This window comes from Notechis scutatus, chromosome Z, assembly GCF_049901735.1.
Source record: "Notechis scutatus isolate UNSWTSFEM ecotype Mainland chromosome Z, rNotScu1.2, whole genome shotgun sequence".
NCBI classification, from domain to species: Eukaryota; Metazoa; Chordata; class Lepidosauria; order Squamata; family Elapidae; genus Notechis; species Notechis scutatus.
The window spans coordinates 50,590,474-50,607,545 of record NC_142025.1 but is presented as its reverse complement, the minus strand read 5'-3'; the positions used below and the strand labels follow the sequence as shown (position 1 = coordinate 50,607,545).

Below are 17,072 nucleotides of genomic sequence, written 5' to 3'. Positions count from 1 at the left end.
TGGGGTCTCCCATCGGGCATGGTCAATAGGCTCCAACACCCCTTGGGCTATTAACTTATCAAGTTGCTCGTTGATCTTGGGTTTAAGGGCGAATGGTACCCGACGAGGCTTAAGGCGGATAGGGGCTATTTCTGGGTTGAGGTTAAATGATATAGGGTCCCTTTGTACTTGCCTAAGTTGTCCGAAAAGAGACGTCCTGGAATTCCTGGACGATGCCTTCTTCCCAGTCGTTGCTCTGGGCATGGTGAATGCCGGCTAACTCAATCCCTAGTGGGGCGAACCATTGTAGGCCTAGCAAACTGGCCCGGTTGCCGTCGACAACAGTCAATGGGAGTGCTGCACTATGATTTTTGAAAGTTACTCGGACTTGAGTCAAGCCAGCGACTGGAATCGTATTCCCTGGTAATCCCTGAGGACGATCCTCTGGATGCTGAGGTCCTGACGGCGGATGGTCGGGATGAGTTGTTTGAGGGTCTTCCAGGAGACCATTGAGAGGGACGATCCCGAATCGACTTCCATTTGGCAAGGTTGGTTTTCTATGGCGACTCTCACTCGGATTTTCTGTGCGTCTAGTAGCGAAGCGTGGCCGATGGTTGTCGTTTGGTGTGTCTCTTCCCGTTTTGCTTGAAGAGCCGATGCTCTGTTTCTGTAGGAGTGGTTGTTTTCTTGGTTACCCAAGCGATGCCGGTTTACAAGAACGTTTCTTGCGGTTTGTTGGAGGGTGTTCTCCCTTTGGCTTGGGTTGGACTCTCTCTTGCTTCTGCAGGCCCGTGCGATGTGGCCTCTCTTCCCACAGGCGTGGCAGAGTGCGTAGCGGAATTTGCAGTTGCTTCTCTTATGGTTGGCTCCACAACTTTGGCAGAGTGCGTAGCGGAATTTGCATTTGTGCGGAGTCCTTAGAATTCGTGGACTCTGATTGTCCCGAATCCTGATGACTTCTTCTTCATCACTCTTCGGTTTGTGATTCTTTGTTGCGGGAACTTCTCTAAACCTGGTGAAGTGTCACGGGCGAGTTGACAAGGCGGTGCGTGGTTGCGGTGCCTTCGAGCAGCCGACTTCCTGGTTTCTTCTGCTGCAGTAGCATAGGTGACGGCTTTTGGAAAGCTGACGTTGTCTTTCTCCATAGGCCTTCTGTGCCCATGTCGTGCATCTAATCCCGGAACTGGGCAGCTATGGCTTTTCTGTTGTTCCCTCTGGTAACACTCGTGTCTTCGGGCCAGTGTTGATGCTGTGGATGCATAATGAGCCTGAAGGAGGGGTGCGAGGGTGTCCCAACCCATTTCTGTTACTACAGCCGGTTTTGCGATTGCTTTAGCCACCTGGAATACAGCAGGCCCGCAGTACGTCAAAAACACCGCTCTTTTCTTGCTGGTGGACACGTCCTCTAAATTGTTGGTTTCCAAGAATATCTGAAAACGTTCCATATACAACTCCCAGTCTTCTTTGTCTGGGTCAAAAGGAGCAGGTGGTATAGCACCGCCTGACATCCTGTCGATGTAGGTGCGCTCTCAGCCACGTGCTTCGGTTGGTGCTCTGTAGGGTTTAGCCAGCTCTATTGTCTCCGCATCCCATCCTCGTCGCCAGTGTTATGTATGAGGCATGGGCGTAGAAACGGAGATGAAACTGCTTCTTGTGAACTTCAGCTCTTTATTTAAAGCATGATAACAGAGACAAAACCCCCGGATAGCGGCCGCCCTTTTATAGAGTGAACTGCTATCCGGATGACCAATGGATGTTGTTATAGGGTCTGAACCTCGTCCAATGGGACTCGGCCCGCCAACAGCCAGTCAGATTGCTCGGAATTAACCAATCATAACTTGCCATTATAAGGGCCAATAGGAAGTGCAGGATTACACTGCTATGCAAATGAATCTTTATTAATTACATTTCTTTAGTTCACAACAGCTAGAAACAGCTAACTTCCTGTGCAGAGCCCTCAAAGTCTCTGCACAGGAGCCTCTGAAATTGAGGAAGTCGCAAAATACCCATAAAGGTGAGAAGGTTAGTTTTAAATATAAATTTCATGACATATCCACACAAAACATCCATATGCACACAAACCAAATGTCAGGCTCCATAGATAATTTATTATATAAATTACATTAAATGTTTGAATCAGTAACCATTTTCATATTTCCTGACATTTGATGCATGACCTTTGAACATTCCTAACTACAGTAAAGAAGTACTATAGTTTTACTACGGTAAAAACTAAAGTAGTTTTTAAAGTAACACTTTCTCTGATGTTTGAAGATTCTTGTGTGATGGTTCCCATTAAACTATCTGCAGTATTGGCTTATAGGGCCTAACTTTGGGCATATATCCTATATGTATGTATGTGCATTACTGGTATTACAGGTGATGAGAGGAAGCAGGAAATATTTTGGTCAGGGAGAAATGAAATTAGAAGTTACAGAGGATAATGATCTTGCAAACATCCTTATTTATTTGTTAGATTTTTGTTATCTCTTTCCTTCAAAAGCTTTATAGAGTTTTATACCAAGATCTCTGTCTTCAATGTTTTTTGTTCATAATAGCTACAAACTTATATGATAGGTTGGACTGGGTGTTCGTGATTGGTCCAAACCAGGGGTGTCAAACTCAAGGCCTGGATCTGGCCCATGGGGTGCTTAGATCTGGCCTGCAGGGCTGCCCTGGAAACAGCGAAGAATCAGCCTGAAGTGCCTCTGCCAGCAAAATGGAGCTTGGGAGGGTGGTGTGCTCCGTTTTCGCTGACAGAGGGTTGCAGGAGGCTCTCCCTGCTGAAAAAGGAGCTTGGGAGCCCATTTTCACTAGCAGAGCTATCAGGCCACTATAGGTACCCTTGATATGAGTGAGGTCAATCTGGTTATGCCCCCTGTATCCCTCACCCCCCAGGTCAAACACAACCCTGATGCAGCTCTCAATGAAATTGAGTTTGACACCTCTGGCCCAAACTAAGCCCTTAAATTCCCATAATATAGATGGGCTTAAACACAGGTTTCTGAAGCATACCTAAGAACATTCTGAAGTGATAAACTCAGACTGATTGTACTATGTTTAAAGGGAGTATGTGTACCATCCCTCTCAGATGCTTCATACATGTTACATTCACCAGAATAGAGAAAAGAGGATCCCTTTAGTTCCTTGTGCGGTGTATAGTAGTTAGGCTTTAATGAAATCCTCTTCTGTTGCTAACTCATTCCAGGGGAATACAGATGTGTTAACTCCTTCTATATGTGTACTTCTATACTTTTAGATATTATTTCAATATGAATGCAATATTAATTTTGTTCATGATTAGACTGCTCAAATGAAAGAGACTAGTAGCTAGGGAAAAGATTTCTTCATTATCAATATTCATGTGTATCTTCTATTAATTGAGTTAAGATGAGGCATCCATAGCTTGGTATCCATCATCTATTCCAGTCTTTTGAACTGAAAACATGTTCTTGGTATTTTTCTCTACAAAATAAAATTTATGTCTACCATAGTTATGGAGATTTGGCCTCGGAAGTGGAAACAAATGTATTTTGTTCTCCTTTACTTGCTTCATTTGTTCTGTAGTCTATAGACACTCAGAGTACCTTACAAGGGAGATGGGTTGCATAAATAGCAATAGGAATAGCACTGAGACTTATATACAGCTTTATAGTGCTTTACAACCCTCTCTAAGTGGTTTACAGAGTCAGCATATTGCCCCCAACAATTTGGGTCCTCATTTTACCCACCTCAGAAGGATGGAAAGCTGAGTCATCCTTGAGCCTGGTGAGATTTGAACTGCCAAATTGCAGGCAGCTGGCTGCAGCAGAAGTAGCTTGCAGTACTGCACTCTAACCACTGCGCCACCAAGGCTCATGAAAATGAGATAAAATGCTTCACAGTGTTTTAAAAGTGATACAGCCCCAAACAACTATGATATGTTTTACATAATTGCTAGACATAGGCTATATGTGCTGACCATATGATTTTTACTTCCAAAAAAAAGAAGAAAACTTCTTGTAGTACAAAAATATCAACTTTGTAAGGTAATGAAACAGTGACCTGCTGCCAAATTCCCAGGATGGAAGAAGGATGGAAGGCTGAGTCAACCTTGAGTCTGGTGGGATTCGATCTGCCAAATTGCAGGCAGCTGGCTGCAGCAGAAGTAGCCTGCAGTATTGCACTCTAATCACTGCACCACCGAGGCTCACTTTATTTAAATAAAAATTTAATAAATAAAATAAAACCCCATATATTTCCTACTGGCACTTTTGCCACCATATTGTATAAACATTGGTTCTTTTCATTAGTATAGCTTATACAGTATAGCTTATACAAGTAGCTCTTTGACTGCAATGGGTTAATGTCTCCATTTCTAATTTTTTGTGATGCACAGTACATTTACTTTTTGAAAAATGTGCACATATAAAGAAAAATGGTGAAAGGATGATAGTGAAAATGTTAACATTGATCACGTCCTGACATGCACTGCAGCTTGAGATACTAGAATCAGATAATAGAATTCTGTACTTCTACGTATAACGTAATACATCAAATTGTTATAAAGTGAAGGCTCTTTCTTTAATCATGAAATGAACCACCTTGTGAGTTTTCCTGTCCCTAATTCCAAGAAAACTAAACTGCTATTTTATCATTTAAATTTAAATCCAGTCTCAAAAGTAGTAAATATAATTTCACAGCAAATCAAACATTTGACAATAGAGCTTATCAAGACATTACAGGCTAAAGATTCTTTCATTTCTTGCTAGAGCTTTCTGAGGGCTTGATGACAAGAAAATCCTATTATTGTGAATAACCTGTCTCTTTAGGGATGACTTCAGCTAATTTATTTGCACAATAAACAAGTAACAGCAGAGGTCTTTTGCATAAGGTATATTGGTTCTTAATAAAGCCCATCTAACTATATAGATTTATGAGCTAAAAACAAAGACTTGTATAAACTGACATTTAAAATGGGGATAGAGTGCCTGAAGTCATAACAAGTGAGAAGATTGTGTTTAGTGGCATTTGATAATTTTATTCCTCTTGCCCAAGCACTGATTTCATGAATGTGATTGTGTTAATGCAGAAGTTAAGTATTTTAGCAGAATTCATATTTTAGAAAGAAATTCATTTTAGAATAGGATGTAGTATTAATTTCTATTTCAAAAATCAAAATGATATTGGGATAAAGAAAATAAAACATAGAATTCATTAATGAGATGCTACATTAGGGGGTCTCATTATTTATAATTTCAAATTATGGCTAGGACCTATATTGCATATAGTGATTATATATTATCTCATTTATTCTTTCATTTCTTTTGCCAACATATTAATTCATGCACACAGTTGTATAATAACCAGTTAAGGTCCATAGATCAGTTTGATTAAGCTAGCTTATTTAAGATTGTGGCAAGGTAAAGTGGGTTTTTCTGTACCTTGAAGCGAGACAGGATCAATCATTCTAGCATTCTAGCATTGGCATAGACCTTCCAGGACATACAGTTCTAACATGTAGATGTAAAATTTTGAAGGATTGCAGCAAAATTGTTTTTCTATCCAGTTTCCTTTACATGATTGCTGTGCGGATGCAGTTATGAATTAATGCCAGTTCATTCTCAAAGTAAAGGCAAGATAATAGCAATAGCAAATAGACTTATATATCACTTTACAGCCCACTTCTAAGTGGTTTACAGAATCAACATATTGCACCCAACTCATTTGGCTCCTCATTTTACCCACCTTTGAAGGATGGAAGGCTGAGTCAACCTTGAGGCTGGTGAGATTCAAAATAATAATGGTGTTGACAGTGTGAGTTCACTGTCCCAAATAAATTTGAACATTTTGATGGTTGCATGGGTCGCTCCACCATATTGGAAGCACCTTTTACTTTTGTAAAAGTGAAAATTAATATCTCTTCTTCCCCGTAATTCCCACCAAAGTTAGATTTAGAAAAACACCTTAGTTTGAAAACCCCCACATCAGTTTTACAGACAGTTGATACACATGAAAGTTCTGTGAGGATAAAACATTTCTTTTTAATGTTAAAAAAATCTTAATTATTTCTTCCACATTAGAAATTTTAACAAATTTCATTTTGGCTTCTGGAGTGGATAAAACTGTACAAACTACTTCATTTTGATCATTGGGCCATTTCTGGTTGAGCCACAAAATCTAATCATATGATGTGTTTTATGTATGTATGTATGTATGTATGTATGTATGTATGTATGTATGTATGGCATTCGGCTTTGTTCGGGTATTTTCCCACGTCATTGTAGTTGTTCTTTTAAAGTTGTAGCAACGTTTCAGCAGAATCTCATCTGCCATCATCAGGCTTCTGTATAGTGTTCGTCTGTGAGTCAGACTTTTACAGTGGTTTCAGATTTAAATTTGGGGCAGCCTATTGCTGTGCCAGAATGGTTTTTTCTTCATCCTGATTGGTTGGGAGTCTTGGTCTGTGTTTATTGGTCTCGGAGTTTGCTGTGTTCTGCTTGATTGGTGTCTCTAATATCTTCTGTCTGTTTTTGGCTCTTTTTGTATCTTGATTGGCTGGCAGCATTGTGTTACTTTATTGGAGGCCTTTAGTGCAGCTTGGCTTCGGGTAAATGGACGGCTATCATTAGTTAGGAAGCTGGGTTTCATCTGGGTGCCTGGTTGGGGTGTGTTTGAGCTGGAGGTATCAGGGGATCTGTTTGTGCCCAGGTGTTTGCCTGGCTTGTGGTGTGGAGATTTTTTTGTTTGTGAGTGCAGGCTTCCAAATGATTGACAGCCTGGTGGAATCATCTCTTCTATTCATGCTTTCTGGTCTTTTTTCAATCTCTATGGCTTCTCTGATGATTCTGTGGCTAGGGTTTTCTATAGTGGCTAGGGTTTTGGTGCCATTGAAGTTGATGCTATGACCTGTGGCTTCCATGTGTTGGACTAGTGAGGAAGTGTGTTCCAGCTTTTTGACTGCATTTTGTGTTCATCCAGGCGGGTACTTATTCTTCTATTGGTCTGTCCAATGTATGTGGCTGGGCATGATGCACAGGGGACTTCGTATATGCCTTGGTTTTCCAGGTCAATTTTATCTTTGGGGTTGCTAAGGATGGCTGCTATTTTTCTGTCTGTTTTGAAGGCAGTCTTGATGTGATGTCTGTGTAGTACCTTACTAATTTTGTCTGTAGTACCTCTTATGTAGGGCAGGACAGCTGTTCCATAGGTCTGTTCATCTTCTGGGTCTCTATTATGTTTCAGTGTGTTTTTGTGGATCAAGCTGGTGATTTTGCTTTTGTGGAAGCCGTTGGTTGTCAGTACTTTAGTCAGGGTGCATAGTTCAGTCTTAATGTGTGTCTTGTCTGCCAGGCGTTTGGTTCTGGTAATTAGTGTTTTAGCCACGGAGTTTATCTGTGCTGGGTGGTGGTGGGATTGGGCGTTGAGGTAGCGGTTAGTGTGTGTTTTCTTCTGGTATACGGTGTGTCCTAGTGTGCCATCTGTTTTTTGTAGATTAGTACATCTAGGAATGGTAGTTGTTTGTTTGTTTCCGTTTCCATGGTGAACTTGATTTTGGGGTGTGTGCTGTTTAGGTGTGTTAGGAAATTGTTTAGGTTTTCTTTTCCATGGGGCCAAATCACAAATGTGTCATCGATGTATCTTAACCATAGTTTGGGTTTGTGGATGGCATTGGCCAGGGCTCTGGATTCGAATTCTTCCATGAACAGGTTTGCAATGACGGGTGACAGTGGTGATCCCATAGGGGCTCCTTCAATTTGTTTGTATCTTTGTCCTTTGTATATGAAATATGTGTTGGTTAAGCAGTGTTCTGTTAGTTCCATGAGGTGTTTAGCTGGTTGGTATTTATTTTTGATGATTTCAAGGGTCTCTTTTATCGGGACTTGAGTGAATAGTGAAACCACGTCGAAACTTATATATATATATATATATGAAAACACAAAGATAGTTATGACAGAAATGAATACATTGTTAAAGACAACAAAACCTATAGATAAAGTGCTTTTAAAAAGTAAAAAAAAACCAATATGACATATTGTTTTAATAGTGAGCAATTAGAATTCTACATGCACTTATCTAAAGCAAATATTCAATTACGTACATGTTTCAAATTTATTTAACTATCACACTTTTAAACTTATTGTGTTTGTGTAAATGAGTTCCACATTTCACTATACTTGTCTATAAGGTCTATGTCTATAGGCAATCTTTTCATAAATAGCAAATGTAATCAAGTCCTCAATCCATTGAGTGATAAGGAATATTTAACTTTCCAGTACTATAATGTTGCAGTTTTTGGCCATAATAAGAATCCACTTACAATTATACTTTCTAGTTGTAAAATTTCATGTTCAAGATAATATTTTGAAAATTTTAAAGGATTCTCCCATTTTATAGGAAATATAGGAACCTCTGGTTGTTTATTTCACGTATTTCTTAGCATTTGCACTGATTTATTGATAACAAATATCTATAAAGAATAACAGTAGGTTTTTGTTTTAAATGATTGAACAAGTTGTTATAGTATCACAGATACTGCAGAAGCTGAAAATGATGCTGGTTCAAATAATGTTTTTAACAAATATTACAACTATAAATATTGCCATTGGGTTACATCTGATAAATGGTATTGATCTCTTAACACAGCCAATTCTTCCTCATCTTCTGTCATCCAAAGTCAATATAACTGCTTCCATATAATTTTTCTCCTTGGTTCAAAATTTTCCCAATTTTTAAAGTTGGGGTTCCCATAAAGTTGATTTAGACAATTGTTTCTAGAGATACAAATACTATTCATCAAATGAAAGATCTAATATGCATATTCCAACGTTGCCCAAATCAGAAAATCAATTTCAATTGTTGGCTTCTACAGTAATATTTAATATCATGTTGCTATAACTCTAGATTCAGAAAACTAAATCTTCATTAATTGATAATTGTACTTTCTGTAAAAATATTCTCAGAACTGAATAATCCTATAACATTTCCTAACATATATTTTCTGAAAATATTTTCCAGATGTATGAACTGAATTCCTCTCAGAATATAAAAATCTGGTAATAATATTCTCTTTCAGTTCTAATAATTGCTTTATTTTTTATTAGTTTACTGGGTTTTTCATTGTTTTCTCAGCATCTCTGTCATAAACAGGTTAGCATGAATTCTGTCTGCTATGATATTATACTAATTAATTCATATTTCTTTTTCTATATTTTGCAGATGGGCATCTAACAATCTGTGCCAATAAATGTTTCAGTTAATCTGTTAAATTATTTTCCCCATTATCCTTAATCTTGTTTTTGTATGATACTTAACCAATAATTCAGTTACATTCTTTATATGCTTCCAATTCAAAAATCTGGTCACTTGAAATCATCTAATCTGTAAAAAAGGTTTTATATCTATACATTATAGAAGAATGCATATACTTGTATACAATATTCATAGGGATTTTTATTAATGACCCTGTGATTCCTTGCATTGGGGTGCAGTCAGGGCTATTGAATGGAGCCAGGTGCCCTTCCTGACACTACAATATTCATGGATAGGTGAAAGATTTTAAAAATCTGTTATCTCTCCATTAGAGATGTTTACCATCACAGATCTCTTTATAAAACATCCATTTCCCAAACTGTAGAATAATTAGCATTCAGTGTTGCCCTTAAACACAAGTGAACATGCTATACATACAGCTGCTCTGTTCTTTCAATCACTGTTGACTTTAATTTTCATAAATAACTAAGGTGTTTCTTTTTGGAATCTCATTTCACATTTTCAATACATTGTGCATATTAAATAATTAACTATAATTAATCTGAATGTGTGGTGACAAATACGCAAGGCAAGGCTGGCTTTTAGTGAAAATAAAAATTGGGACATGGAATTTTAGTAATAGCTCTATAGAAAGCAGCAGAAATATCTGGGACAAAACCTGCTTTTCCTCATGCTTTCCAGCTTAACAACATTCTGACCTTCTTCGCTAGGATTCTTATTTTACCTTCTTATTTCACTAGAAATATAATTCTTTTATTCTACAAAACTTCAAGGTAGCTTCCATAATAGTCAAACAAGTTTGTTGAATTGAAAGTATATGGGTAGGTAAAAAGTGATAAAATCCATTATTATGGCTATTTCAATCTTTGTGAACTTGCTAGATAATTCCTGGAAGCCTGGCACTCTGACAAATTGGCATCAATAGACAATTAGACACAAACAACATTTAGATGTGCAAAAGAGACAATCAACAAACCAAAAAGGGAACAAAAAGAGGAAAACACCTTCCCACCAGCAATCAACGGCCAGATTAGTATAGATTAACACTTAGATTTACATCAGACCAACAATCAAGAAGTAAACAATACTCCAGCCATGGAACTTCCAGATACTCTAACAGTAAACAGCCCAACCAAAGAACCTCCAAGATCACTCCCACCAACATTGACAGGGCAAGCCACTAGCACATAAATTGAGATAAAACTCATTCCTCGCTAGCACTGCTGATGTCACCTAACTTGAATAATGAAACATCTGCAAGAAAACCCCCAAGTTCAGAGAGCAACAACGATCTTAATTTCAATGCTGAGCACAAATATTTTCTTGATCAGAATTTCAGACAGCTGATAGAAGATACAAGAATCAATATTACTACATCTGTAAAATTATAAAATATGGAAACAGACATGGAAAAAATGCATTTCAGAAGTTGTCTGAATTCAGAAGGAGTTCCAATCTCGAATTGGCATGCAAAAGGATGCAATGAACAATAGCAATTTATTTGAAGATGATCAAATAAGGTGAAAGGAGTATAACTAAAATTATGTTAAGCAGAGATCTCAACATCCAAAATACCTTATAAAACATTTCCTTTTTGCAAGAATTTCTAATACTATAAAATGATGTTAGAAGACTGTTATTACCAAGTTGGAAGATTAGGGAAATATAGAAAGCAACAGAAGAATCATAAAGTTTCTAATGAAACTATGCCTGCAAATCTGGAGACTGACACAAGTGCTACAAGACTGGAAAAGGTCACTCTTTATTCCAATATCAAATAAAGGCAACTTCACAGATTATGCAACTATCATACAATATTTACAATTTCATATGCTAGCAAAAAATTCTTAGGCTCATCCAATGCAGATTAAGGATCTAGACTGGGATTCAAACTGGTTTTAGAAAAGTCTGAGGAAAAAGACACAGTATTGCTAGTATACTTTGAGACAGCCAAATAATATAAAAAGAAATCAATGTATGTTTTACTGATTACCAGATAACCAGTGCCCCTTTGGGTCATTATTTCAGAAGCATTTCCTTATCCAAACAGAAAAAAAAAACCAGAATGACCAAGGATGGATAAAAAAGGGAAACAGTGGAAGCAGGAGCAACTTCTGACTTCCTGCTGGCTTCCCCATTGAGTTTCCTTGTGATAATCTTGCAGGTAGAATCAGAAAACTTTCCTTACTTTTCTTCCCTTCTTAACAGATAATTTGTTGCTTCTAGGTGGGGGAGGGAACAACTGATTGTGAGACTGGCTAGGAAACTGTCATAGAACATTTGAAATGAAGATTATACGATGCAGTAGAAATTAAGCTTTACAGCAGCATGCAATAGCACTGAAGAAGCCACAACCTTTCTAAATTGTATTTCCTTGGGAGTTCTGGGTCTAGATCAAGGATGTCAAACTTGATTTCATTGAGGGGTGTATCAGAGTTGTGTTTGAACTTGGGGAGCTGGAGTGGGTGTGGCCAGGGTGGGCATGGCCAGCTTGACATCACTCATGTCAGGGCACCTGTGGCCAGATCAATCTGCCAGCAAAAACAGGTTCCTGAGCTTCGTTTTCAGCTGTGACAGCCTCCTTCAACCCCCTCCCAGCAAAAAACAGACCTGTGGAAGGCCATGAGAGACCCTCCCAAACTCTGTTTTTGGCTGGCAAAGGCACTGCGGGCCAGACCTTCACTGTTTCCAGGGTGGCCTTGTGGGTCAGATCTAAGCACCTTGTGGGCCAAATCCCTGGTCTAGATATTGGATGCATTCTGTAAATTGAACCATTACAGGTTTCTTGGTTGAAAAACTGTTGTCTTATGCACCCAGTTAAAGATCATGACCACAAGAGTTTTAGTAGTATAGAGATTATAAAGACTTTTCATTATGTTAATCTTGTCAACCTGTTAATGTCTTTAGGAAAATGGTAGAACAGGGGTCTTCAAACTTGATAGCTTTAAGACTTTAAGACAACTCCCAGAATTCCTTCTCCAGTCATGTTAGCTCAGGAATTCTGGGAGTTGAAGTCCACAAGTCTTAAATTTGCCAAGATTGAAGACACTTGTGGTAGAACATTTCTTTATCCTCATGCGAACTTCATACATAGGAAAGGAAGCAGCAATCCCTATGACAGAAGTTAAACAGACTAGCTCCAGATCAGCAAAGGACTGAGACAAAGTTATATACAGTATTTTATCTTTATTTGTTAAATTTTCATACTTAATGTACTGTATATGGGACTGGCTTGGAAGAAGATGTGCAATAATTTTAAAATGGGAAGAAAAAACATCAACAATCAGCACTCTGTTGATCACACATTATTATCTGAAAATGCAAATGTTCTATTAGTTCTAGTAATGAAACTCAATGCCTATTGTAAAAAAAGAGCAATTAAAATTAAATTTAAATAAAACCAAAATAATGACAAGTACAACTTTAAAATGTACAGCTTTAAAACTGACAATGAAAATTGTGAATTGAAAAAGATATTGTCTTTTCTAATTGATTATTAACAGTAAAGGAACCAGCTGTTGAGAAATGTACTTGAGGCTAGCTCTTGTTAGTTGAGCAATGAAAGCCTTGAAAATAAATTTAGATACTGTGATATGTCCACATTCACAAAGATTGGGTGAGTGCATGCATTGCTATTTCCTGTAATACCTCATGGAAGCAAAAAAATGATCTTTGAAGAAGCAAGAAAGATAGCATACTAATACTTTTGAATAATGCTGTTGATGAAAATGGGTAAAAAATATCATGGATAGCCAAGGAAATTACAAAAGGATTTTAGAACAATTCAATTTAGAATTTTCATTTAAAGCATAAATGACCATACTTAAATCACCTTATTTAGACATATTATTTAAAACCTATCTCTATGGAAAATTCTATGATGCTGGGAAAGATGGAAGTGGGAAGAAAAGAAGAACCAGATGATTGTAGGAATTATGGATAAGCTGCTGGAAGACTTAAGTGACTACGTCAAGAGCAGATAATCCTGAAGAAGTTATATGTCCTTGTAAGAGTCAACACCAATCTGACAATACATAATCGAAGCACAACGTATGAGAGGAACAACTATTTCTCCTTTTTGCAATGTCTTCAAAGCCTTTAAAATATTTTCCATTGAAATCAGTTTAAGGAATGCTTCACAATTGTCAAAAATGGGCAACATTTGTATGTCAAATTATTCAGTCTTAACTCCAGAAGAACAAATCCATGTTGCCGGGTTGTACTTTTCACAAATAGCTTCCCTCTCTCTTCTTGGGTTGAAAGCTGTAGGCTTCAAGCTGGTTGTGTGCTTAAGATTGGGCTAGAACTATTTTAAGCCTGGTGCCTTAATCTCTATATAAAACTGCCTCTCATTCAACCATAAATTAACCATTTATTAATTTAATAAATCATATGATATCTATATGGGAATAAGGTAACCCAAGAATACATGTTCAATCAGATTTTGATTAAAGTCTTGAACTGCACAATTTACGTTAAAAGTATGGTATAATTGATGAGAAGAAACCCTTTATGCTATTTTTTATTTGAAGGTGGTCGGTCTTTAACTCAATATCTAGAAAGAAACTATGGACAAAATTGGCAGTACTATACATTGCTACCTCTGATTATAATGTGGCATGAAAATATCAACTGCGGGTTACTTATGCCAACTTCAGGGGTCGTTGTACAGTAATACACTTTAAAAAAAGCAAAAGTGCATAATTGCTTTTCTTCTCATGAAGTTTTATACTAATTCTGTTGTTCAAGCTGTTTTTAAAAATGAATTTCAATCAGCTAATAAACCCTGTTACTTAGCCTTCTCTATGTCAGGGGTGCAGTCATTTTACATCTGATATAGGTGGATCTAATGGGAACTTTTAATGCCTTACTATAATTTTACAATAAAGAAAAATAGGTTACCATCTATACCAAATTAAAGGTTACTCTATTTACACATTTGCAACTTTGGTAATTATTAAATGGTTGGTAGAACCGGTCAACTAAATATGTCTTTTTCATGCTTATTCCTTCACCCTATGGATCAGCTATACTTTATTTTGTAGAGCAGCATTGAAAAAACATGTACTCCTATTCTATGTGAGGTTTATGTTGTCTGATTAAAAATATAGGCTATTTGTTCTTTCACTTCTAATCTGTCATTTTCTCTTGCAGTATTAAATGCCATTTTTAAAATTAAAGAGTTTTATTGCTTTTAACCATTATTTTTTTATGATGCAAGGCAACCAAGAAAAACCAACTGATGCATCAACATGACATTTCTATTTTGAACAAATCACTATTTCTGAGAAACATATTGGAATACATGTCTATATAGGGAAGCCTATAAGTATATGCAAAGGAAAGGGATGGCAATGCCTAGACTTGATCAATATGAAGCAAACAATTCTGATTAACAGAAAAAAGTTGCTATTGGAAATACATGCTTTTTTTGTAGGAATGGTAGATTATAGGATTACCCTCATATAATTTGAATATAAAATGAATTTTATATCATTATAAGTCTTTTATGAATCAATGAAGTAAAGATATATTTTTCTTTAAAAAAAGAATAACCTGTTTTATGTTGTTTTATAATTTTATAAAATGTTTTATATTTTTATTTTAAATTTGTTTCCTTGGTGATAAAAAAAGGCAGCCAGTAGGGGAAAAAATGAAAATGTATGGCTGTTGGATCATTGCAATCTGAAATCACCTATTGCCAGTAGATGAAATTAAATCAAGTATTAAGTATTAATCTAGTCTATGATTTTCATAAATTGAAGAAGTTCTTTTCATAATTAATCACATAGTAAAATATCTGCTTTGGGTCACATGGTTGTAGACCCAAAGCAGAGAAAAGAAGTGGAGAAATCAGTAACTTTCCTACTGTTACCTGATTACCTTCTTCTAAAGATGCACCAAGTGCTATTTTTTTCCTTGAATTCTTTTTTGTTTTACAATCTTTGCCCCAATTCAATTTACTTTCAAATTCAATCTTATTCTTGTTTTTTCTTGTTATTGTCAGTTTATCCTCCCCAAATATTCAATTTATCTCATTCTATTCAGGCTATGGAGAATTATGTAATTGGGATTGGGACCTATATTTGTGTTGACAGAAGTACAGAGAGAATTCCAATTCTAATTACATAATTTCCAATCTTCCCTTGGTTTGTAAGGAGTAACATGGAAAAGCATTCTCAATATAGTTTTGGAGGTTCTTTTTTTCAATCCCTCTGTGGCCATAGAAGGCATGGATGTAACCTATTTCAAATTTGACCTTTCTTCTGTTGGTTTCTCCAGTAAACCAGCTGTGATCCTGTCAATTCAGTGTTCACAAAGTTATTCTGCTGGCAAAATGAACCTCTTTACATAATTTATTTCCAAAGTTGTTGCACTAGGAACAATAGAAATTTGTAACTAAACTTGCCCTCTTTTATAATAAAAATTGATACTATGCTATGGGAGCCTTGGTAATCTTAAAAAATAATTTCACTTGAGGCTGAAGTATTGAGCTGATTATATGAATTGGTCTAACAAGTTATATAACAGCACTTGAACACACACAGTAATCACCTCCTACAAGCGGATTACATCTCTGGTTTGTCAGGATTGATGCAATAAAGCAAAATATTTGACATGGCTTTTTAGGTTTACCTGCTTATGTGCATGATCATAGGAATTGATGTGGTTGTCAAATTCATGGTGTTTATGGTACTGCTTGTCACATAATTCACAGTAAAAGTTAGCCTTCACATCTTCCAAAGCCCTTGTTGCTGCCTTCTCCTTTTCAGCAAAATCCTGCAAGGGCAAAGCAGATGAATAATACTTGATTAGTATCAATTTTTGCCCACAATTTCCTATATTAAGGGACAGTGCAGTTATTACAATACAGAGTGAAAAGAATGGTACAAACAAGCAGCAAGTTTCTTCTTAATTTTTATAGTTAATTTTGCTCTAGGAAAGAGTAACCTGTGGAATGTATGTTGTATCAAAATCATTTAATTATTTGGGCTCTATGCACCTTGTTTGAGAAAGAGGCAGTACCAGTGGTGGGATTCAATTTTTTTTTACTACCAGTTCTATGGGCGTGGCTTGGTGGGTGTGGAAAGGGAAGGATACTGTAAAATCTCCAGTGAGACGTGGTATTTGCCGGTTCTCTGAACTACTCAAAATTTCCGCTACCGGTTTTCCAGAACTGGTCAGAACCTGCTGAATACCACCTCTGGGCAGTACCCTTTTTCTGTGGAAACCCAATGCTCTCTGCAAGCTTTTATCAGCAATAAAAAGCATTTAAATTGTAAAGTGTGAGAACAGCTCAAAATGAATGAATGATTATTTACCATAATAATATGGGAAATATGTTCCTTAGGTAATCTAAAGCAATACTTCTCAACCATACTTCCTGAGGAATGTTAGATGTTGAAGTTCACACAAAAACTGTCAAGGTTGAGAAACACTGATCCAATACGTCATATTTTACTAGATATAAATCTATACATGAATATTAAAAAATAAATTAACCTGGCTTCATTATTGTTCCAGCTATATACTGCATCCGACAATGCAAAAGAACAAGAATACAAAAAGGAGACCCATAATAATAAGATATTACATGGCCCCAATCCTGTTAGCAGTTCATACATTAAGGGCAGTAAAAGGAACAAGCATATATATATGGTTGAAATCAGTTAATCATATTAGAATTGCTGATAGCTATGTTAGACTTCTCTAAGCATATCATTGCTCTTTGTGGCTGTATCACAAGTGATTGAACTTCTCTTTTAAATCTAAAAGAATAGTATAGAATTCAACAAGCACAACAGTATAAATTTTAAATTTATATATATAAATATAAAGTT

General features: G+C 36.7%; 1 protein-coding gene across 1 annotated transcript in view; it reads right to left on the bottom strand.

Moving 5' to 3' along the window:
* ZNF804B (zinc finger protein 804B) overlaps positions 1–17,072 on the bottom strand; it is a 223,496-nt gene that overhangs the window by 34,193 nt on the left and 172,231 nt on the right. Inside the window, exon 2 of the mRNA XM_026681381.2 lies at positions 15,868–16,011. Coding sequence (XP_026537166.1) covers positions 15,868–16,011 — 144 coding nt within the window. The remainder of the gene's footprint in view (positions 1–15,867; positions 16,012–17,072) is intronic.